A 26122-nucleotide genomic window follows, 5' to 3' on the forward strand; every position below is an offset into this window, starting at 1 on the left:
AGAACGTTCGAACTCCGTTTTTGCTTGCATTTAACATTCAGTTTTGGAATGAATAGATGTTACCAAACATAAATCACATTTGATGTTGGAAATGTGTACTTTTAGAACAATTTTCCATTGTACTCCTTCGAATTTTGACCGCGAATGTCAATTCGACCCCACGAACGATGAGAAAAACGAACGTTCATAGGGCATTAGGTGGAACCCAGCTTTAGCTATAGCTCTGACTGGAAATGAATATGTTTGTGTCACAGGGAGTGGTGTGGGGTTTTAGGGAAAACAAATGTGAGGTAATTGATTGAACATGAGAGAAACTAGAGAGGAAAGCAGTGCCTTCTGGGTAAAAGGTAGGTGGTAGGTAGTCTTGTCTGAGGAGGGAAGATGCCTGCCAGTGTTTTGTGCATACATTCACATTGCCTGCTCACAGGCACCCAGCCCCTTCCATGCACACAGCTTATGCACTGGAATGTAGTTAGATAAACACTGCATAGTAAAATACCTCCCTTTTTATACTGCCCACAGAGCTGCCAGCCAATCACAGCCTCGCGTCGGTTTCAAGGCTCCCCCATCACACTGCCCTGCTCTAGGAAAACAAAGCTTAATTTCCACGAAATCTTTTATTTTCCCGCCTCTGAAGATCACAGCTTTTAATTGCCGGCCAAGCTAAAGCCCCGGGGTGCAGCTCTAATGAGGATCCGGGCGCAGAAGAGGCCGATCTAGGGAGGTTGTTTATCTATAGTATTGGGGGGACCTTGAAACAGCCGATGTCCCATTTCCTCTGTTGTTTTGCTTCTCTTTAGTCTGGATTCTCCATGTTGAACCAATTCTGAGATTTGGGGCTGGGAGCCGCCGATCTACGTGTATGTCTGTGCTTCTCTTCCCAGCGATCACTGCCGTCTCCCCGGAGCCTGAAGGGAAAAGATCGGGGATCTGGGAGAGGAGAGGGATCGGCTGTACATCGGATCTGGAGAGGCGAGATCAGCACTGGATCCGTGCAAGTGTTAGATGGAAAGCAGCTGTATCATCGCCCAAGTGCACAGAGAAGAGGCGCTTGTGCACCCCAAGCCAGGTAAGGATTGCTAATGCACCATCGAACCATGGCTTGTTTTCATTCCTCTGCTGCCTGCACCGACCATCCTGGACCCCCCATCTACAATCCCCCCGACATGCCTTATAATGCACTGTGCATGTACCTCCTCTCCTATCACCTGTCATTGCTTCACATTCAAATATATAATCAACAATGTCCTCATCCTTCATTCCTCTGCTGCCTGCACTGACCAACCTGGACCCCCCCCCCAATCTGCTGATCAACCCATGCAATCCCCCCAACATGCCTTATAATGCACTGTGCATGTACCTCCTCCCCTATCACCTGTCATTGCTTCACATTCAAATATATTATCAACAATGTCCTCATCCTTCATTCCTCTGCTGCCTGCACTGACCAACCTGGATCCGCTCTTCCCACATTCACCCCCAATCTGCTGATCAGCCCATGCAATCCCCCCAACATGCTAAATTCACTGTGCAAGTACTGCCTCTCCTATCATTGCTTCACATTAAAATATAATCAACAATGTCCTTATCCTTCATTACTCTGCTGCCTGCACTGACCATCCTGGATCCTGCCCCCCATCTACTGATCAACCCATGCAATCCCCCCGACATGCCTTATAATGAATGCACTGTGCATGTACCTCCTCTCCCATCACCTGTCATTGCTTCACATTTGAATATATTATCAACAAGGTCCTCATCCTTCATTAGTCTGCTGCCTGCACCGACTATCCTGGATGCGCTCTTCCCACATTCACCCCCAATCTGCTGATCAGCCCAAGCAATCCCCCCCCAACATGCTAAATGCACTGTGCATGTACCTCCCCTCCCATCACCTGTCGTTGCTTCACATTTAAACATTTAGCAGCAATGTCCTCATTGCTCATTTCTCTGCTGCCTGCACCGACCATCCCGGATTCCCCCCCCCCCCCCCCCCAATCTACTGATCAACCTATGCCACCCTTTACAAAGCACTGTGCATGTACCTCCTCTCCTATCACCTGTCAGTGCTTTACATTCAAATATATTATCAACCATGCCCTAATCGCTCATTCGTCTGCTGCCTGCACAGACTATACTGGATCCGCTCTTCCTACATTCACCCCCTGATCTGCTGATCAACCCATTGCAATCCCCCGACATGTCTTTTAATGCACTGTGCATGTACACCCTCTCCCATCAACCGTCAATGTATGCAAATCTAATATCAACAATGTCCTCATCCTAAATTCATTCCTCTGCTGCCTGAACTGACCATCCTGGATCCACATTCACCCCCATTAAGGATGAGCTCCGGTGTGTTCGCATGCTGCACGTGCCGATCCCGCCAGGAAGTCGGCACGGCGCAGCGCTAATCACAGGCAGTGAGACATTTCCCGAGCTCTGCAGCCACACATCGGGAAATGTCTCACTGCCTGTGATTAGCGCTGCGCCGTGCCGACTTCCTGGCGGGATCGGCACATGCAGCATGCGAACACGCCGGAGCTCATCCTTAACCCCCATCAACTGATCAACCCATGTAATCCCTCCGACATGTACCTCCTCTCCTATCATTGCATTCAAATATTTAGCAGCAATGCCCTTATCGTTCATTCCTCTGCTGCCTGCACTGACCATCCTGGATCCACTCTTCCCACGTTCACCCCAATCCGCTGATGAACCCATGCAATCCCCCCCGACATGCCTTATAATGCACTGGGCATGTGCCTCCTCTCCTATCACCTGTCAGTGCTTTACAATAAAATATTGATATTATCGACAATGTCCTCCTTGTTTTGTTCTTCTGCTCCCTGCTTCGACCATCCTGGATCCACTCTTCCCAAATTTACCCCCTTGACATGCTTTCTAATGCGCAGTGTGTGTGCACCTCCTTTCCCATCGCCTGTCTATTCTTCACATTCAAAACATTTTCTCCACAAAGTCCTCATCAACCATTGCTCTGCTGCCTGCTCAGACCATTTCAATCTTAGATCAACTCCTCCCAAATGTGCCCCCTGATCTGCTGATCAACTTATGCCACCCCCCTGACATGCTTCATAATACACTGTGCATGTGGCTTCTCTCCCATCACCTGTCAGCTCTTCACAGTAAAATATTTATTTGATCAACAATGTCCTCATTGTTCATTCCTCTGCTGCCTGCTCTGACCATTCCATCTTGGATCCACTCTTCCCCAATACACCCCTTGATTTGTGCATCAACCCATGCCACCCCCTGACATGGATTATAATGCACTGTGCATGTGCCTCCTCTCCCATCACCTGTTAATGCTTCACATTCAAATAATTTTATCAACAATGTCCTTATCATTCAACCAGAGAACGAAAACATCCCCCCCCTCCTCTCTTCCTTGTTATGTAGGGGTGTGTTCACTACACATTTTAAATAATGCTCTCTATACAAGCTGCCTCCTAATGAGGGATTTCATGGGAAACATCAGCCTGCCAATGTTTTTATGCCTGTCCTGTCACTCTTTTTATTGTGATGCCTAGAATAGCTCATCTTGTATACATTATTTATGGTGCGTAGGTTATGGTTGGACTAGGACGATGACAAGCGAGCAGTGTGCTGTCGCTGCTTTCAGGGTGGCGACTCGTGAGGAGCAACCTGTTCTGTTTGGTTGCTTCTTGAAAGATTGCGTCTGTTTATTTTCTGGTTTCCTTTGTGGCAATCAGTTACGGTAATCTGTTGATCTGATTCTAAATGTAGGTCACATGGTATAGTAAAATGTTTACCCGGGTGCGTATGACATCTTAAGACAAATTGCTACTGACCCGATAAGGAGAATTTTGGAAAAATAATGGGCACTTGTTGCGCTTTCATACCACATCCCTAATTATTAGATTTTTGCAAAATGTATTAATAGACAATAGTAGGAAATCCTGTGTATTTGCTTTACATATAAAAGCATTATCTAGTTTTGCCCCCTGTATTGTTAAGGGTGTGTTGTTGTTGTGTGTGTGTGTGTGTGTGTGTGTGTGTGTGTTTGTGTTTTTTTTTTTTTTTTTTTTTTTTAAAGCTGCAGTGATCATTGACACCTCCTGGAGTACTCCATTGTCTAATGTTGTTTTTCTCAACCTTTTTACTCCAGAGGAACCCTTGAAATAATTTTCAGGTCTAGAGGCTACCCATGTGAAAAACAATTACCAGGGGTCAGTGGTAAAAGTGCACCTTACTTTGGTGGTCTGCAAAAAGAATGCCCCCTTACAGTGGTGGACAATGAGAAAAATGCCCCCTTAACCGTGGTGGTTGAGAATGGGCCCCCTGCACTGTGGAGGTCAAGAATGGGCCCCCTGCACTGTGGAGGTCAAGAATGGGCCCCTCTTAACCGTGGTGGTCGAGAATGGGCCCCCCTTAACCCCCCGTGGTGGTCGAGAATGGGCCCCCCTTAACCGTGGTGGTCGAGAGTGGGCCCCCCTTAACCGTGGTGGTCGAGAGTGGGCCCCCTTAACCATGGTGGTCGAGAGTGGCTCCCTTCCAGACAGCATGATGTCCCTGCTGTTGGCCCCAGAACCATGCATGCACCAATGAGATGGAAGCTCAAGGAACCCCCCAAGAACTCTGGAGAAATACAGAGTTCTTGGGGGTTCCTTGATCTGCGGCTGATTGAACTTCCATCTCATGGTGCATGCATGGTTCTTGTGCCCACAGTAGGATATCGTGTTGTCTGTATGGGGGTCCTAAGGTTCCACAGAACCCTATTTGAGATCTAATGTTTCTGCTACTGTCACGTTGGCTTACCTGTTGTGGTTTTATGGGAATATTCAGACAGGCCGTTTTGTGGTTTTCGGGTAACCTGACAAGCATGAACTTCAGGCTATAAGTATCTTGCTAATGGAACAATAACTATGAGGACCAAGCTGATTTCTTCTTACCAGCTTTCTATTATTCTTTAACTAATACAAACACGAATTTCTCAGAATCAAACGTTTACTATGTTCCTGCGTTTGCCCTGTTAGACGTTTTGACAACGTGACTGATGTCTAATGATAGAAGAGCAATTATGATTTTATTTCTTGATCTACCCTGTGTCGATACTCAGAGCCTCCAGTCTGACTTGATTCTCTAGTGATCAGGTCAAAGACAGATCATTTCTGTTTGCTCTGGGATCCCTCATATTATCGTTCCTTCCTGAGTCCGCCTGATTCTTTGAAATGACAGACTGCTATGCACAAAATGGATCCTTCACTAAAGTTTGTTTATTGTGTCGTGTGCCGTTTTCCTTTCTACAACTCTACACTGCATCACATTGGATATTATTAGTCTTTTTTTTTTTTTTTTAGCAGCGTTAAATGAAATTGGATTTGTGTGTTCGTGTGTATTTGCCTGTTATCTGAAAATAGAATTTTAATGTGTAAATAAGTAACATACTTGTGTCGAAATGTCAGTGTTATTTAATGATCCCTTTGATGTTCTCCATTCCGCTGTTACTGTTTGTTCTTTAATGGCTACTGTGAACCATTTGTGCTACTATTACTGGACACTCCCACTCTGCACCTACTGCTTTATGTTTGCTATTATATCTGCTGTCGGTCCTAGATATATCCCTGTGACTGTTCCCAGACCTATGTTTCTCAGTGTGGACCAGGTTATCTATAGTCAATAGTTCTTTAATGGTCTGTAAACCATGTTTCCCTAAGAGAAGCTTCTAATATCACATTGTATTGATATGACACCCACCCCTTTATTGCTATTCCTAGATATACCCCAGATATCCCTGTGACGTTTCTCAGTGTAGACCAGATTCTTTATAGTCTTGTTCTTTATAGCCATGTTTCCCTAAGAGGACACCCGTCCCTGTATTTGCTATTATTCCTTGATGTATCCCAGATATTCCTGTGACTGTTCCCAAATCTCTGTGTAGACTAGATTCTCCATAGCCAATAGTTCTTTAATGGTTTTGTCATCCATGTTTCTCTGAGAGGAGCTTCAAATATCACCTCTTATTTTTATGACATCCATCCCTAATATTTGCTGTCATTTCTAGAGATATCCAAGATATTCCTGTGTAGACCAGAATCTCTATGGACAGTATCTCTTTAATGGGCTGTAAACCATGGTTACTTGAGAAAACCTTCAAATATCAGATCTTATTTATATGACACCCAGCCTTATGTTTGCTGTCATTCCTAGATATATCCAGGATATCCCTGTGAATGTACTCATATATCTCTGTATAGATCAGATTCTCTATGGGCAGTAGTTCTTTAAAACGGAACTACACTTAATCTGCGCACCAAAAAAACTATTTAATTTGTTTTTAATATTCAAAGCAAACTTCCCTATCATCCATGTCTCTGTGCTTTTATTTTGCTGAGAAATCACTTTGAAAAACACCCCCCTAGCATTTCTGGCTGTCGCCATCTTGAGTGAGGACAGATGATTCATGTAGTATTTACTTTCTGGATTTCATCTGCCCTTAGCTCAGGCATGCAAACAGGAGGGTGTGCTTAGCTAAGAAACCCCCCCCCCCCTCCTGAAGACACCTGGGATGTATGACCGCAATTTCAAAGCTGCACATCAGTGCAATTTGCACTGCTGATTTCATTGCGGCTTCATTTACCAAAAGTCTATGCAAGTCGCAATTAAACCGTTAAAGTAATGCAGGAACCTTTTTTTATACTCGCGATATGAACGGTTCCATTGGGTGCGATTTGAAACTGTCAAATTGCATGACAAGTCGCACCGGTGTGAAAGGGGCTTATACAGAGTTTCATTTCCAAAGATATTGAAATTGATCCATTTGTAACTATTTTGGGAAACCAACCTACTAGTTGAGAAATCATTATTGGAAATTGGATAGGGCCGTTTTTTTGGCAAAATAATGGGGCTCTGTATTGAGAGAAAAATATATACAATTTGCTATTCTGTATCTTACTGGAAAAACTGAATAACGTACAAAATGGAACAAAGTTAATATCTTAGACTAGTGTTTTCTCAACTAGGGCTCCTCCAGAGGTTATAGGGGCTCCTTGATGAGGGAGCAGTGAAAGGCCGATCTCCTGCCTACAGAGATGTACACCTTCATTCTTTATTCTTCTATATGTAACTCTATGCAGCCTACTGATCCTGATCATGCTAATGTTCTGTGAGCTGCAGAAATCATTTTTAACGGGTGTTCCCCGAGACCTGAAAACGACTTCAAGGGTTCCTCCGTAGTAAAATGTTAAGAAAAGAATGTCTTATTCACTTACTGCTTCTGGAGAAGCATTGGGACCTTGGGTATACCTCTGTATGGGAATTAAGGGATAAATGTCATCAATGTATCCACACTTCTTTATGAAAGTGACGTATGGCTCCTGTTCTTGGGTGGGACTAAGGGGGGAGGCACAAGGAGGTTGTTTTTGTCATATAGAGTCGATAAGATGAAACGTATGAATAATCTTTAACGTTTGACGTGTTTTTAAACCTATTAATAAATTGGATTCTATTATATGGCCAATGTAATATCCAGTTTGTAAATATATAGTGACTCAAAGCCTACACATTGAGTATAAATAGATATTTGCTCCGTGGAGATTTTCGTTGTGCGAATCTCTTTTTGGCCAAAACCTCTATCAGTGATCCACGTAGTGCATCCAAAGAACCAGGTTTATTAAAGAAACACGTGGTAATATGTATAGTGTAATAACGCATAGACTGATGAACATACTAAGCTTTATGACGTATCGCATCCTTTTCTCTGACCCCAAATTAGGATGACTTTTTAATGGGGGAGCTGGATAAACATTACTTCAAAGGAACGACTGCATTGGTGGTCTGAACTGACCCTGAAAACTTATAGCTGCAAACATTGATGACTTTAGTAACTCCATTTAAACCAATAAACAAAACGGCAACTGTAGATTTTTTTTTTTTCTTTTTAAATATCTGTTTACCTTGTTTCTTTTAACATGTTTAATGTAAAAAAAAAATCCTTGTTTCTGTTTAGTAGGGCTCAATTCACAAAACTTTTTACGGCAAGTCTAGGGATTTTTATTTTACCTATGTAACATCAATTTTTAAAACGTGTGTTTTTTTTTTTTTTTTTTTTCTTTTTTTTTTTTAAATAAATAAGGAATTTTTGTCCTGGTATACCTGCTAGCTTTTGAATTGGGCCTATAGTGTGTCATTATCTATTGTCATAGGAGCATCCCTTTTGATTGTCTATTGCTTTCAATTTACAGATATGGTAATCTGCAGCAATCATTGGTAGCCAGAGACCATGTGCCTGGGCTGGGATCAAGTTAAATGGCTTTTCAAAAGCACCTCCTTGCATTACAAAGGTTAAAGCAGTTGTAAACTATATATTCTTTAAAATAATAAACATGTTATACTTGCCTGCTCTGTGTGGCCCCGTACCTCCTCTTCTGAGGACCCCACTGGTGTGCTCCATACCTATTTTCGATGCGCCAGCATAGTAAGTTCCTTCTTTTGGGGACACACTTGTGGGCTCGCTCCTGAGCTGGAAAAGTGTCCATTGACACTCACAGCATGGCTTGACCCTGACCCTCCTCCACACATGGCCAATGGCTCCCCACTATTGTCCTGTGAGGAGAGAGGTGAGCGCCATGGCAGAGGGGTACAGCGCTAGATTGAAATAGGGCTTTGGTAAGTGCTTAGGCTTGGTTCACACGTATGCAGGTTGTGGTTGGTGTTGTTTTTTTTTTTTTCCCACACGTGCTTTTGACGCATTTTTGATGCATGTTGTTTTTTTGGGAGGTGACTGTTTTCTTGCAAGAGAAACTAGCAAAAACACAAAAAGAGCAAAAAAATGCAAGCACTGTGTTTTTGATGCATTTCCATTGAAGTCTACGGAACCAAAAACGCAACCTGCTGCGGGGAAAAAAAAAAGTCTGACACTTTGTGGAAAACGCACAGATGTGATTGTGACTAAAAGGAAACTATGTTAAATGAACTGTAATGCATTTCTGCAAAACTGAAAATGCACTGAACAACACATAGGTGTGAACCAGGGCTTAAAGTGATTGTAAAGTCTAATTTTTTTTTTTTTTTTTTTTATTATATAAAAATAACAAACCTGTTATACTTACCTGCCCTGTGTAGTGGTTTTGCACAGGGCAGCCCAGATCCTCCTCTTCTCAGGTCCCTCTTCGGCTCTCCTGGCACCTCCCTCCTGTTGAGTGCCCCCACAGCAAGCAGCTTGCTATGGGAGCACCCGAGTTGAGCCACTGCTTCGTGTATCAAATAAGACATGGAACTGCGGTTTGGCCCCGTACCCTCTCTCTCCTAATTGGCTAACCGACTTTGACAGCAGCGGGAGCCAATGGCACTGCTGCTGTGTCTCAGCCAATCAGGAACAAGAGTCCTGGGCGGCTGAGGCACTTGTGGACATTGCTGGACCGAGAGGGGGCTCAGGTAAGTATTTGGGCGGAGGCTGCCGCACATAGGTTTTTTACCTTCATGCATGAAGGTAAAAAAATCTTCTGCCTTTACAACCACTTTAAAGCAGGGAATGCATTAAGGTTAAAAAATGTCCCGGCTTTATATCCACTTTAAATGCTTGGTCGAGATGGTGTTTTCGGCATGTGGCCAAAAGGAAAAAAGGTGCCGATAATGGAGCCAAAAAGGGGATGGTCAGCCCCAGGTGCCACACGTGTGTCATCCATGTGCGGCGAGCTGCCACTGTGTCAAGGAGCTGGATTTAAATCACCGGGTGGCCGCTGTAACAATGTCCCGCCTCCTAGACCGGCTCTTGTGATAGACTGCACACAAATCCAGTGCCACGAAATTGAATCGGTGTGTCATATGAGCTGGTCTAGGAGGCGGGACTTTGTTACAGTGGCCGCCCAGCGATTCAAATCCAGCTATGTGACACAGTGGGAGATCGCACTATTGGGCACTGGGGAGGCTGCATCTGATGGGCATTAGGTCCTCCTGTAGGACCATTCACCTGCAGTATCTTCTGTTTGCTACCACAGACTTCCTTCTCTCAATGCGATCAGTCCCCCAAAGCTGCCTCACTTCGACACTCTGGCTGGCGGTCACGCGCTGAAGTCATACGTGTACGTGAGGACAGCAACTGTGTCGGAGAGAAGAGCTCCAAGGGAGTGATGAACAAGGTATTACATCCTTTTTCTCTACTTCTAGACTTTCCAAGCATTTAACCCTTGCAGTGTGTTTTTTTTTTTTTTTTTTTAATTTCCATGGAGTTTAGTTTTAATTTGTCATAAGATTAAGGTACTTTTTTCATCTAGATAACAATGTGATCTAGCAATACTGACATGTCCTATTTTTCCAGGTGAAATGTGAATTTTAATGATCGGTCTCCTTTAAAACTTGATGCCACAGTTAGCAGACACCACTAAAGTTAAATACTGTATAACGATAAAAGAAAGGGGATTTCCGTGTGCCATTCACTGAGGATGTGACGTAAAATCCCCTTTTTTATTTATGATAGGCATGTAGAATAAAGTGGTTATAGTACAGATCACACCTGCCCTTGATTGTTTCCTTCCCTGATCATTCCTGTGAATGGAAGCCATGGGGCAGCTGTAGGGTTGGAGGCTGCCCTCTGCTACTATAGGAGTCCATATTGTGTATGATGATGAAAATTTAAAGGTGCAGGGCTGAAATTTCCTCTCAAATTAAAATTCTAATTGTGAATATGGTTTTAGTTTGGAAAAATGAATACATATTGTAATGAAAAGTGTTTAATATGCCTGGGATTCCACTTTTAAAAAGAATTATTTGACTCAATGGCAGAATTGATGGATGAATGATTTTTCATAATTTTCACCCAAACAATTCAACTAAATTCTACTGTTGTATGGCCGCTTTGATGCCTAATTCTAGGTTTCTTCTGTCTCTAAACTAGGGATGCACCGATACCGGTGCTGATGCCAAGCAATTGCGCAAGTATCGGTACTCGCACAAATGCTCCTGATATGGAAACCGAAATGAATGGGCGCAAATCGCACTGCAACAATGGCATGCGATTTGAACAGGAATGCGGTGTCATTTCCCCCATTGCTCGTGTGTGTGTGTGTGTGTGTGTATAGAAAGGGAAAAACCCTATCTAGTGGACAGTTTATTAAACATGATCGAATTCACAGTACATACTGTATCTGGCCAAATGGAAAATCTGCATAGGTGTCCCAGTTCTGCCGATGATAGAAAATCAGGGCCACTAGAGGCGCTCACAGGGCTAAAGGAGATGTAGAGGCGGTCCGCCCTCAAGCTGACATCACTTCTGCCCTATACCCACGGGGTCCCGGAACGTCTCCTCCAGCCCTGTGAGCACCTCCAGCGTCCGTGATTTGCTATCATCGGTGGGACTGGATATGTACCGTGAGTTCTAACATTTCTAATAAACCGCCCACTAGATGGCGCTTTTCCCTTTCTATACACACAGGAGCAGTGGAGGAAATCGCACCACATTCCTGTTCAAATTGCATATGATTCTTTGCAGTGCCATTTGCGACAATTTTTTTTTGTTTTTACGAAAATCTTACTGCAAAGTATCAGTACTGGAAGAGTACTTCTCTGAAAGTATCGGTACTTGCTGATATATACTGTATCGGTGCAACTCTACTTTAAATGGTTCAGTTGGACCAGGCTGATCCAAACAAATTCTTTCCTTTACTTAGAGATGCACTTATTTTGAGCACGGTATAAGCTGTATGTAGCATCAGTTACATACAGCACTGTGTTCCAGCAGTGGTATAGGGACTTCCTTTCTTGCTCCCTGAACAAAAGGGAGTTGGGCTGAGCACTGTTTCCTCTAATTGGAGTGGTGGGCAGATGACGTCATGGTCTCCACCTCAGCCAATCAAAGGAAACCTTGTATTCATTGATTAAATACAAGGTTTCCTGAGAATGGCTGAGCAGCGCTCCAGTCAGTATTTTGTTCCAGGAGCAGGACAGGAAGTCCCTGCCTTGCTGGTGCCGAAACACATTCTGTTTAATCTATGTAGCTGATGCTACCACCAGTATATACAGCACTGACAGCGGGTGCATCTGTTAGTCAAGCAAATAGTTTGTTTGGACCAGCTTAGTCCAAGTAAACTATTTATGCTTCATGCACACTGGGATTAAAAAAAACTCCACTTTTACAGGTGTTCGGCCATTTCTTTTTTTTTTTTCCCATCCTGTAAAAGCACATCCATGGTAACCTATGTGTTCATGCACACATAGGCATCTACAGGTGTATTAGAATAGGAGCATTTACAGGCTGAAAAAAAGGGGCTTTGAGCAGAAAATACGCTTGATGCGACTGTGTGCGTGTACACATATCTAAATGCTGGATGTGTTTTGGCATGTTTGAGCATTAATGCATTTTAATGGCCATAATAAATTAATATTCTGACCAATGGAATCCTTTAACACTCTTGACAAGCCTAACTCTTGCGCAATACGTGGCTTTAGGCACGGTTTCTTAAGCAGCTTTTCTGCTGCCAGGAGTTCTGGCATCCAGAGGGGAAAAGCAAACGCCTGGTGTGCATGAGGACCTAAAGACATGAGAAAATTGAAGTAAGGGTTTAAATGACGAAAAAAAAAATCAGAAAGGCGTTTTTTACTTGTACATTTATCTAATTGCTTTTTAATCATCTTGGTAATTCAAGCAAAACTGTAGCCACTTAACATAATAAATCCTCAATACATATTTCAGCATGTGAAACAAATCTGTATATTAGTAATTCACACATCTCTGCCACACTGAATAGCCAGCAGTGTGACCGCAAAAATAGCTATTGTGGCTTCCTGCGCCATTTTCTGCCTGTAGCCTGCTCATTGGGTAATGAACGAGCAGCGGCACACCATTACGTCTTTTTATCTGAAATGCCACATCCTGAAAGGGATAAAGGTTTTCATGTGATGCCTCCTGTATCGACTATACATCATTACTTCTGGGTTTCTAAATTACATTTAAACACTTTAGAATGTCTCCTGCAAAGTGAAGAAGCTGGTCAGATTCAAGCCTGCAGGTGGCAATAACTTAAAGACTTCTTTTGTAATATATTTTTTATTCATAGATTGCAAAAGATATTGCAAAGTGTCAGTTTTGCATTTTTTTTTTCAGTATTTAAAAACAATTTTAAAAGGCTGCTTCCAAAAACGTGCCTAAAGCTGCGTTTTGCACATGCATTTAGGCGCGTCAAGCGTTTTGAAAACTGTATAACACGTTATCTAAGAATCGGAGATTGGTTTTTAAAATTGTAGTGTATGACCAGCACTACTTCGGTGGACAATTATGTCAGAGGTCCGTCCGTAAAATACAGGAAATAATTGGACCTTAACAGGAATCCAAATGCAGTGATGGATATTAACCCAGAATTTACCCACTTGACATGGAGACTTGGTTCTTCTACCAGTTTGTATAAGTACACACTATTTAATATAATGTCTTCAGGAAATAAAATAAACCCACTTTACGTAACTGATCACATAAAAATCCTTTTTTTTTTTTTTTTTAATTTTGCTTAAAGATTGTAAACATTTTTTCCTGTGTGTTATTTGTAGTTCATTATTCTATGCTGGTGTGTAGCAGGTTAATTTCATAATCCCGCTAGTCTCTTGGTGGCGTTCAAGACATTTGATGCTGTGTATAAGGCTCACTGGCGTCTCGCTTCTCGCTACGCCAAACAACTGTTTCTAGAAAGCAGCTTGGCGCTTTGTGCAAATACTCATCTGGGTTCTTCTTTTTTTTACGGTTTTAATTTTAGTTTAGTTTTTTTTTTTTTTTTTTTTTAAAGGTAAACTTTAAAAAAAAAATTTTTTTTGTGGTTTCGGTCTTTGATATGCCCACGATGGCATCCTATGTGTGCTGTACATTAGTGTTTTATTAATTACAGACCTAAATTGCTGCTTTCAGTATCACTAGATAAGTCGGCTATAACAAATTCTCTACTGCTCGTTAACACCTTGCCCTATTTGCTGTTTTATTATATCCTGTTTGTAGTATATTATTGCGCTGATGTTGCTTCATCTTTGCTCATGATTACATTCTGGAACACTTTCTAGATTTTCACATGACAAAGAATAGATTCAGATGCTTCTGAAAAAGATTGATGAGCAGAAAGAGGACGACTGTGAGCAAGCTTTACAAATGAGGCTCGTCATTTAAATATCCTAATCGGGGTCAATTGTCAAGTTTAATTCCTTCCTACATACCTGTTAATTACAGGTGCTGCTGTTCATTGTCACATTCATCTTGGAGGACTTGTGAAGACTGCTACTGTGGCGGATATATAGTAATATGTGGTAGTTTGAAAAGTATTTACCAATTATTTTTTTGGGACTGTCTTGATGGAGCTTTTTCTGTGGATGTTTTAACCACTAGAAGGTCAGGTTTTTTCTGGCACTTTTTGTTCACATGTAACAATCGGGTGTTTTTTTTTTTTTTTTTGGGGTAGAAAATTACATAGAACCTCCAAACATTATATGTTTTTTTTTTTTTTTTTTTTTTTTTTTTTTTTTTAAAGCAGAGGCCCTAGAGAATAAATTGGTCGTTTTGTAATTTTTTTTTAATGTCACACGGTTTTTGCGCAACTGTTTTTCAAATGCAATTTTTGGGAAAAAATACACTTTAAAAAAAATTTTAATGCAAAAAAAAAATGTTTTTTATAAAAAAATGTCACACCGAGTAAATGGATACCAAACATGTCATGCTTTTAAAATTGCACATGCCCTGCGAAGGTGACAAACATAAATTTTACTCTCCATAGGTGACGCTTTAGAAGCCTTTACAGGTTACCACTTTATATCTTCAGAGGAGGTCTGGTGCTAGAATTACTGCCCATGATCTGACGTTCGCTGCGATACCTCACATGTGTGGGACGATCGCTGTTTGCTTGCAGGATTGACGCATGCATTTCCGCGCTAGCATGCCTGTAGAGAAGTTGACCTAAAGATCCATTTCTGTACATTCAGTGTTGCTGGCTATAGCTGGCAGCACTGATCATTGTATTCTGAACACAATAGCACAGCGAGAGTGATTCCCTTATCCACCTTGAATTTGTGAATTGGAACATTTTTCCGTTCAACATTTGATACATTTTGGTTTCCTCCATCCTAAAAGTTGAAATCCAGAAAAACCTACAAATCCTCCCTTGCAGTGGGGTGTTGGGTGCACTGCCAGGGTTACCCGCTTGTTTCTGTTTAGGGGGGTCTGGAAAAGTAGATTTATTCACCCAATCATCCCCTCCTTCAGGCTGCTAGATCGGTTCCTGCAGCCTCTTATACCCTATGCTTCAGGGGTCTAAGATTTTCTCATGTCCTCAAGACTGATATGTGGCCCATAGCCATAGGTGGCATGCCTAAGGACAGTTTACCACTGGAGCATGGGGGAGCGCTGTCTGCTGGGAAGCGAAGAATCTGGTAGATTTTTAGGGATGCTCTGAAATATCGGGGGGTTATTAGCGGAGTTTTGACGATTGCAAAAAAAGGTGCCGATTAATGGCAGCTGAAAAGTGCTAAAAATAAATTTTATATTCATTTCAATTCATGATATTAATTAAAAAGTCAAATATAATACAATTTTATATATTAAAAAAAAAAAGTTTTTTTTTTTTTTATAAACTGACCATTTCGGTTTCAGTTTTTGGCCAAGTGCATCCTGCATTTTCGGTTTCAGTCCAGAAGTTTCATTTCGGTGCGCCACTCCCCCCCTCCCGCCGAGACTAATCGTACTGGTGACCCTTGCAGTGTGGATGCAGCCCCATTGTAAGGAAGAATATTTAGGTTTCCTGAAGTTGGGCTTTAAAGAGATTTGTTTTTGTTATTCATTTTTTTAAATGTTGTTCAAGTTAAAAATAAAAAATAAACAGTTACTGAACTTTTATGAGGTTTATAGATTTTTTTTTATTTTATATTTCTTAAAGCAATGTTTTTAGCTTACTTTTTATAGTTTCTTTTCTCTTCCATTAACTCTACAGCATAAACCTTGCAGTAATTCTGCAATAGCTCTAAGCTCACGGTTCTCCTTGTTGACAGTCTTCTCCTGTGCAGCATATTGAGTCAACTTTATCACATGAGGATTTGCTCACATTCATGAATATCCCATAGGAGTACAGTTCTTATTTTGTCACATAAAGTGGGTGTATTATTCACATCCATCCCACATTTCTGGCAAACTACCTCTCAAATGGCAAATCATTAACCCAGAACAAACATACAGAACATAAAAGTCAGGGAAAAGACAGAATTCCCCATCTCTAAACTAAACCATCAGTGCAGCAGCCAGAGAACTAGCATTTCAGACGTGAGGACAGAAGTGGCAGCCTTTTTCATTAGGGGGATAAAAAGTGCTTGTGTCATTTAGAGAGACTATAAGGTATATGTGTGTGTGTGTGTGTGTATGTGTGTGTATATATATATATATATATATATATATATATATATATATATATATATATATATATATATATATATATATATATTATATTACACAGGGGTGAACTGAGTGCTCCCAATGACTTCAATGAGACATTTGTTATCAAGGGGTCAGTCTGACACTACAGAACAGAGAAGCTGGTCCTGTTTAGGCTCCTATTTCTTCTGAGCTCTCCTCTATTACTCCTTGTGAGGTGTGGGGCTTGCCATATGCCTGGCTCCCAACTGTCCCTCATTTGGAACCAAAGGGCCTTGTCCCTCTTTCAAACCTCTTTTAGCGTTCTTTAGCTCCGGTGTTGTGAGCTGTACAAGTGAATGTACTATTAAGGCAGTGGTACTCAACACTGTAGTGCCGTGACCCCTTGATAACGTTTCCCAAGTTGTGGGGACCCCTAACAGTAAAATTATTTTCGTAGCGTGGGTTTTCAGCACCCAAGGCAAGAAAAGTAATTTGTACCCCTAACCCACGGACATTTAGCGCTTCCTGAGTCCCTTCCACTCGTACAGTATTAAAACCCCTTATGGTACATTTTAGGATGCGTTTCTTGTTCTTTCTCTTAATCTTTCTCTCCCTTTTATCTTTGTTCCTCCCCCTATTTTCCTCTCCCTTCCATGTATTCTCTATTTTATTCCTTATAGGTTACATAGTAGGTCAGGTTGAAAAAAGACACAAGTCCAACCTACTTCTCTTACTCCTTGGTGGGTGAGTGGGGGGAATAGGATGAGTGGCAGTGCTGGGGGGAGTTCTGATCAGCCAAATTAGGTCCTCTTGATCAAGGTCATCTGCTGATCTGAGAACTGTAGTGGAGACATTTAATGGCAACTCTAATCACAGGTAGTGTTCCTCACTGTGTCTTTGGCTTTGTGGTGTCTCGTAGCAGTGACACCTATCCCGAAATCAGGAGATGGGGTCTCCTGCAGCCCCTCCCACTTCACATTCCTCACTAGTCAGCTGACCTCTAGTCTCTAGCCATGCCGTGAACTGAATGGGCGGCTGCGAAGAGAGCTTCCGCTGACTCCAAGAACAGCCCAGCTGGGCGGCCACAAAAAGGCTGGGAGAGTGGTGCGGGCTTCAGGAACAGCCCAGGATTTGGTGACCCCTGGCAAATCATCATTTGACCTCTGAAGGGGTCCCGACCCCCAGGTTGAGAACCACTGTATTAAGGCCTCGTGCACACAGGGCGTAAAAAAAACGTCACTTTCACAGGCATTTGACTTTCTCTTTTTTTTTTTTTTTTTTTTTCCAGCCTCTAAACGCATCTCTGTTAGCCCGTGTGGCATTTTACGGGCGTATTAGAAGGGGAGCATTTAGAGGCTGAACAAAAATGAAAACACTGATCTTGCCTAAAAGCATGTAAACACACCTAAATGCTAGGTGCTTATAGCGCTTGAGCATTCATTTATTCCAATGGGCAAAATTTCTGGCTGAATTCGGGCCTAAAACGGACCAAAAGACGCAAAGCAGCGTCTCTATGGAGCCGCAGCGGAGATGAGTGAACTGGCTCCATAGAGAGCCGGTCACAATCTCCTACTATTGCCAATTGGGTCCGGGGAAACCCGCATCCAATTCGCACTAGTGTGAACGCAGCCTTAAAGTAGTATTAAACACTCTTCTTGCTCTGAATTTGGAAGCCTACAATATCTTCTATGATGATGAAACTAAAAAGACTTTAAAAGCCGTTTTTCTTTTTTTTTTTTTTTTTTTTTCTTCTTTCATTGCATTTATGATTCTCACTCCTCCAGGTGCAGCTCTCCCCCTAACTTACTTTTGGAGAGCACACACTAGACCTCTTTGTCCGCCGGCAGGACTACAAGTACCATGATCCCTTGTATGTGCCTTAGTACTGCGCATGCGTTTAGTTTATTCTTTAGAGAGTTTGTGCTGGTCTCTCTGCCTTTATACCAACGCAGCAGAGGACTAGAAGGAAAGTAAGAAAAAAATGTGTTTGTTTTTTTTTCAGTGCAATGATCCTCCTCCCCTTCCCTTTTTTTTATTGTTAGCAGTTAAGAAAGGAGCTTAAAAAATGCTCCTAGCGGCAGCTTTGAACGTTTTTTTTTTTTTTTTCTGCTTCTAGAAGCAAAAAGTGTTATCCCATGTGTCCATGCACACTATTTTATTGTCAAAGCATTTTTGAAGCTTCAGCTTTTAGGAGCAGAAATTTTTATCCTATTTTGTTTTTTTCATTTTTGGGAGCGATTTGCTGGCAGAAAAAAAATGCTGAACGCTCCTAACTGTTGCTAAAACCTGGCATAAAAGTTATTATGAGCGTTTTTCTGTCATTTTTTTTTTCGCTTATAGTATGCATGGAGCCTTACTCTTGCTTTTGTAGAAGTGGTTCTTTGACATTCTATGTCAGGATGTGCTGCCAATCGAAAGCCGGTGGGCAGATTGCATACCCACTTCATCTCCAGCCACCATAGGGCGCTCTGCACATGTCAACGCATAGAGAGATAGGATTCAGATCCGTAGTATTTAGTTAGGGAACTTTGCAGTGGCTCCATAGGGTCAGTGCTAGTGTTAGGATCCACCACAGCAAGGGATGTGCAGATAGAGCAGATCTACAAACTTCCTGTGAGGAATAGAAGCAGCTCATGTGAACACACACAGTACCAAATCATTCAGGGAAAGTGCGGCTATATTTTAAAAGTTTTTCATTTGGGTTTAATAACAATTTAACTGCCATATTTGTTTTTGTTGTAATAAACAATTAATCTATCCTTCAGATTATTACACTAGTTATTTTTATTCACTAATATAAAGGGGGACAAATGAGAGGATTTAGGGGCCCATTTGCACCACATAAGACACGTGCACTGGTGTGCATTGTGTAAGGTTGGCACAATGCCTAGTTACAGTGTATTGCAGTGTTTGTGTATTTTTCTTTTTCTTGTCGATCAATGCAGCTCAATACATCAAGTGTGAATGAGCCATACTCGATCATTCTTGTACCCAAATCCTCAAACCCCTCATATTTTATTTTTTCACCCCTCTTACCTGTAGTCTCTTCAAAATGCATACTTGCCCACACAGCTAATCCAGCATTGTCCTGCTGCAATTCACCATTCAGGTTATATATACCAGGTCCTGCATGGCCATCTTGATCCTCTTCAGCTGAATGCCTTGTTTGGGTGTAAACAGCTAGCTACAGATGATGCGCCAGCCCATCCCCTGACTTTTCTGATCATGCACCCTTATGGAAGATGTAATATGTAAGTATCTCAGGAGGTTGCAGGACCAGGAACATGTCATTTTACCTAGGCCAGAATAGCAGCAGAGGGTGGAGCCGAAAAAAAAAAAAAGTACAACTCGGACTGGGAGGAGGGGGGGGAGGTTGGGGTATATTTAAACAGAACTAACTCACTTTTGAAAGTTAAGTTCTGCTTTAATTTGCCAGGAACACTGGCTGATGTGTCCTTTCCTTAAAATTCTGGGTGTGTCTTGCGGCATATCCTGTATGGCGTTGTATTGTAGCATTCCTTGTAAGCAAATATGTGCCTGAGTATTTTATCAACATGAAGATAAACATTATAGCACACAGCTTGCGGCAGATTGGATTTGGGGCTGGAAAAAAAAAAAACTTTATGGTGTTTTAAATACACCCTCTCATTTATGGTTGTAAAAGAAATTGGACTTTATTGTAGGGATGAGTACCAGCACATTGGAGGGACGCACCCTTTGCTGGGTCCCCATAGGACAGGTTAACAGTTCTGTCACAATCTCTATACAGTATATCTTTTCTTCAAAGTTGTTATACCCAAAGACATTACACTGCTATCGGGTGTTAGCAGAGGCTTAGTAAAATTACTTTGTATTTCCCAGGAAGCATCACCTGAAATCCCCTTGCTTAGCACTCAAAAGGTGCCAACAGCTGTTAGTTGGCTGCCAGCTATTCTTGCACAATCCTGCCACCAAAATTTTTACTAACAAAAGATCATTGTAAAAATATAATTGTTTTGGCGTATGGCGAAGGGGAACAGCTAAGTGCCAGCTTATGGTGATGGGGAAAACAAAAAAAAGATAGACCCAACTATCTTGGGATATTGAGTAGGGCTTCCTTGCTGACAGGCTCACTCAGGCAAACCCTTTGTTTGTAGGCACTGCCACCATAGACATAAAATCGATGTGTTATCCCATGTTAGGACTGCTTAAAGTCAATCTTTAGAGGTTTTGCTTTTTTTTTTTTCCCCGGGTGAAAACTAAAAAAAAAAAAAATGTATATATTTGTCGGGTAAATACGAACTATTTATTTCACCTAAATATTATTTAATCTTCTACCCAGCTAGCAGGTAGAGCTCATTTGTTGTGAAAAGCTCAGTGTTTACAAAGCTTAATAACCCAAGCTTAAATTCTGCACAAAAATGTGTACTTTTGTTGCCAGCGGTTTAGACATTAATGGCTGTGTGTTGTTATTTTGAGGGGACAGCAAATCTACACCATTATACAAGCTGTACACTCACTACTTTACATTGTAGCAAAGTGTCATGGTGTACTCGTGTGTGTGTGTATGTGTGTATATGTATATGTATATGTATGTGTGTGTATATGTGTATGTATGTATGTATGTGTGTGTATGTATATATATATATATATATATATATATATATATATATTATAATATAATATATATTTTTATAAAAAGCATCAGTTTGCAAAAACTTAAGTGTAAATAAAATTGACCCACAGCCAGTTTAGTTTCCCTTTAACGCCAAGTGCACAGAAGTTTCCCTCTGCCAGAAGCTCAGAAACTTTAGTAGACATTTTTGGTAACCTTTAGTGCCGGTTCACACTGGGACGACTTGTCAGGCGACTTAGCCGCCTGACAAGTAGCGTCCCGTTATTTACAATGGAACCGTTCTAATCGTGCGTCGCTCCGACTTAGAAAAAGGTTCCTGTACGACTTTGGGGGCGACTTGCATTGACTTCTATACAGAAGTCGTTTTGCAAGTCGCTGCTCCTGTCGTGTCCAGGTCGCCTGAGGCAGTCGCGCTGCAAGTTGTGCTGCCTCAGTGTGAACCGACACTCAATAGCCTCCACCATTATTATTATTATTATTATTATTATTATTATTATTATTGTGATCATGCTAACAAAAGCGTCCCTCCTGGCCTTGTCATCCTTTGTGTTCCTTTCATGACAACGGAAATTGTGTTTGTTTATTCCCGCCCGGTTTCCTTTGAAGATGACACTGATGTTATTTTTGGTTTGACTTGGAGGGTATAAATAGAGCAGTCTGACAGTGGCTCCATAGCACAGCATATCTCTGCCATCCATAGCCAGCTGTAGTATTTACTCTCGGTAGTGTAGTGCGATGTTCGGTAACCAGGTTTGGTTCTGCTAGAAATCAACAACCTAGCATGGCAATCGTCCCATGTTCAGGCCAGTGTGGAATTCGGCATCTTTTCGCTAGCTTCACAAATGAAAGGTCTACAAATACTCTACAGGCGATCAAACTGTTCACAGTAAGGCTCAACTACATGGGTGGTTTACCTTGTTGGCAATCTTGTCATTTGCAGTTCATTGGTTTCTGTACACTGCATATGAGGTGGCTGTCAACAAGAGGTTAAATGGCCTGTGTGAACAGTAAAAGAATAACCCTTAACACGTTTCAATTGCCCTACTAATGGAAAAGGTGTAGAAAGCTTAGATCTTGCAGAGAAACGTGCATCCTTTAACCCTTTTGTTGCTGCCACCGTATGTATTACAAGATAGCTATATCAGTATGTACACAAATGTGCTGCTGTCTACCTTTTTATGGTTCTCTAACTGAAATGACGGCCACCCCATAACTTCTACATGTGAGCAAAAAATGTGCCCCCCCCACATGTGTTCCCAGGCTTACCTTGTTCCTGTGACAGCCCGGGACATCATTGCACCATTCGGGATGGAGCACTTCCAGGTTTAGAGCTGTCTGATCGAGTGCTGTTTTTACTGGATATGTTTAGGCTGAATACAAAGGAGGCATTAGGGGACTAATAGACCCCCCTAATGCAGGGGTGTCCAAACTTTTTTCAAAGAGGGTCAGATTTGATAAAGTGAACATGGTGAGGGCTGACCATTTTTCCTGACATTCTTTGAACCAACAAAATTCGGTCTAAGAGTCTTCTTCCGAGCACTAATACACTGCCCAACAAGAACTCTCTTGCCTCTGTGGCTGTGTGTGGTGAAGAGATGAGCTTGGGTGTATTATTTGGATATATCGTATTTATCGGTGTATAACACGCACCTTCACTTTAAGAGGGAAGTTTTCAGGAAAAAATCTTAAATTAAAAATAAAGAACTGTGAAGCAAAATAAGAGTCATTGCCCATTAATGCAGCCTGATCAGTGCCCATTAATGCAGCCTGATCAGTGCCCATTAATGCAGCCTGATCAGTGCCCATTAATGCAGCCTGATCAGTGCCCATCTGCAGCCTCACCATTGCCATGAATGCAGCCTCACCATTGCCATGAATGCAGCACCCCCCACTGCCATCAGTACAGCCTGATTCATGCCCATCTGGAGGGGGCGGGACGAGCGCCAACAGATTACAAACAGCAGAAACTCCTGTTTTCTCGGCTGCCTCTTTAATACAAAGTCTTGCCACCTATGATGGACAGAACAGTCGTCCAATGGCAGCGCAGGAGGCGGGACATCCTTTTACAGAGGCCGCCGTGTAAACGGGAAATTCTCCTGTATGCACGGCACTCATCCCGTCCCCTCCAAGGTGCTCCCTGGAGTTCGGGGGTTCGTTGGGGGCCACAAAAGATATACATGTCTAAATTACCAGGCGGGCCATTCGAAACCGGAATGCGGGCCGCAAGTGGCCCGCAGGTCGGACTTTGGACATGCCTGCCCTAATGTCTTTATAAAGAAGGCCTAGCAAAATAAATGTACTATTGCATGGGGGGCCCTTTTGTGATGGTGATCATTTTAAGTGAAAAAGTTTTTAAAAAATTGAATAAAATGAAAACAAAAATCAATTTTTTAAGCAACTTGAACTTAAACCCCCAAAAAGTAGAAGTATGGCCTGAAAAAGCTTTGACCATACTTCTCTTTTAACTGTTAAAAGCCATAAGGCCAGTTGCACACAGGCGTAATAATTTACTGATGTTTATACTCGGGATCTTTTTGTCAGAAAGATTCTGAGTAAAATGTTTTGTAAAGACCGAGCATCACCTTACACTTTCTTGAATATACCCTTCTGGCTAGTGCTGTTTTAAGGTGTAATATGCTGTGTAGTAATCCTTGTGAAGTGATTTTTAGGCCCCAAATTGTCCATGTTGTGGCAAGCACAGCCTCAATTCCTAAAAAATTTGAGACCTGTTGCTGCCATCAATTTTAAAATGACCTTATTTTTTTTTCTTATAATGGTAACTTTTTCCAGTTAAAACATTTGATATGTCTTCTGTTGTGAAGAAAATACGGGTTTATGAGATTTGCAAATCGTTGCATTACGCTTTTTATGTAGCTATTACACAGAATCCCAACTTTTTTGGAATTGGGGTTGTATACTTCAGATATCTGTAATAAGGAACCCAGGTGGACCACCGTGTACAAGTCAATGACAGTAGCTGTGGCTATCTGCCGCTGTAGACATGCATTTACATGAGTCCACGCATCAATTTGCTATATTGGGTTAGGGACAGATAATTGGCCGTGAATGCAGTCCGTCTGCATTCAGAGCCGATCGTTTGTCCCTAACTCCATGTAAGCTTCTAGATGTGCAGATACATGCAGATAGCTGTGGTTTGTCATCCTGTCATTGACTTGTACAGGCTTCCTGTCTTACCACTGTCTGCAAACACCCACAGGTATTCACAGTATACTTGCTGCACCATGGCCAATGTGACTGTATAAATGAGGCCTTACTTCATAATCACTCATATTAATAAAAAAAGGTATAAAAGTTTCTAGTAGTAGTACCACAACTTTCAGAGCAGGCTAAATAAAATGTGCTATGCACCCTTTGTGACTTAATAAGCTCTTCATGAACGATATGGAGTACCATGAGCCTTTGGTGTCCTAATGAATGTTTGCCCCTTATATGTGCAGTAAGGAGTGAGTACGGGGCCCGGTTAGTCCGGTGTCCATGCCGTGTCCCCTTCTGGTAGGGAGCGCGCCCTCGACCTGCTTTCCCTGCTCTCTTAGCTACAAAAGGGCATGTTGGAAAGTTTGGCAGAAGACTGCGGGAACAAGACCCAGTTGTGTCTGGCAGGAATACTTTGCTTTCTAGTAATCTCTAGATAGGAATAGAAAATTATTATTTTTTTTATTTATTTCAGGTACTTATATAGCGCCATCAATTTACGCAGCGATTTACATATACATATAAGAAGGGTAGTAGTGGATATCTGGCCTAAAAAAAAGTTAATCTGCAGTCATAAACCAAGCTTAAAAGTCTCATACGTTTATTTATTACAGGTATTTATATAGTGTCGGCAATTTACACAGTGTTTAGAATACCCTCCATTCACATCAGTCCCTGCTCTCAAGGGGCTTACAATCTAAGGTCCCTATATCACTTGCTTGCACAGACATACTAGGGTCAGTTTAGACAGGAGTCAGTCTCCTTACCCAGCATGTCTTTGAAGTGTGGGAGGAAACCAGAGGACCCAGAGAAACACTCGCAAGCACAGGGAGAAAATGCAGCCTCCATGCAGATATTATTTTTCCAATAAATTCCAATTCATGGATTTGGTGTTTACTTGATCAACCACTTGCTGACCGCCCTATAGCAGTCATACTACTACAGGGAGGCAGCTGTGCGCAGAATCACGTGTGTGTATATATACGTGATCCCGCATTTCCACCTGAAGGGGGCGTATGCGCTCCTCTTCTGCTTTGATTATTCATAGCAGAAGCCGATCTGCGGGTGACGGACACGCAATATCTTCCGACACCCTCCCATCGTCGGGCAGAGACTTTAGAACTATGTAAGCAAGGCAGAGTTCCGTTCTGATGGGGGATGGGATTCTGAGTTTGTGAAAAACGGGGACTCAAATCCATCACTTCCCCTAGTAAAAGCAGCACACGTAGTAAACGCAAACACTGGCTAGGCACACCGTTATCCCTTTTATCACCCTAGATGTTTAACCCCTTCCCAACCAGTTTCAGTACAGTGACAGTGTATATCTTTAGCACTCATCACTGTATTAGTGTCACTGGTTCCTGCAAAGTGTAAAAAGCGTCAGTGTCCAATTGTTCGCCGCAATATTGCAGTTCCGCTATTAGTTGCTGATCGCTGCCATTACTAGTGTATAAAAAAAAAAATCCAGTATATATCCCATAGTTTGTAAATAGATAGTATACTACAGTGATGGCGAACCTTGGCACCCCAGATGTTTTGGAACTGCATTTCCCATGTACATTCCCCACTACACTGCGGAGTGCATGAGCATCATGGGAAATGTAGTTCCAAAACATCTGGGGTGCCAAGGTTCACCATCACAGGTATAGTAAATAGATACCTAACATGCCTCTCTCATGGAATGGATACAAACTACGATACTTAATAATTTCCATAGGCGACGTCCGGCTTTAGCCACTGTTGGCCCGAATCGGGTTCACAGGAGTTCAGAACTATGTGCCCTCCTGTGACCCACAGGAGAAATATGGCCAAAAGATTGGTCATACTACTTTAGTGCAGGGAATGCATTAAAGTAAAAAAAAAAAAAAAACATTTTATCTTTATAATCACTTTATAAGGTGTAGGAAAGCCACTAAGTCCTGGCCTTTTAAAATTTGCCCTCC

General features: G+C 42.0%; 1 protein-coding gene across 1 annotated transcript in view; it reads left to right on the forward strand.

Moving 5' to 3' along the window:
• Nucleotides 1-545: 545 nt before the first annotated feature.
• CTDSP2 (CTD small phosphatase 2) overlaps nt 546-26122 on the forward strand; it is a 57638-nt gene continuing 32061 nt past the window's right edge. Inside the window, exon 1 of the mRNA XM_073613726.1 lies at nt 546-1069. Coding sequence (XP_073469827.1) covers nt 1006-1069 — 64 coding nt within the window. The 5' untranslated portion in view covers nt 546-1005. The remainder of the gene's footprint in view (nt 1070-26122) is intronic.

The sequence above is a fragment of the Aquarana catesbeiana genome, linkage group LG02 (genome assembly GCF_042186555.1).
Source record: "Aquarana catesbeiana isolate 2022-GZ linkage group LG02, ASM4218655v1, whole genome shotgun sequence".
Classification (NCBI taxonomy): Eukaryota; Metazoa; Chordata; class Amphibia; order Anura; family Ranidae; genus Aquarana; species Aquarana catesbeiana.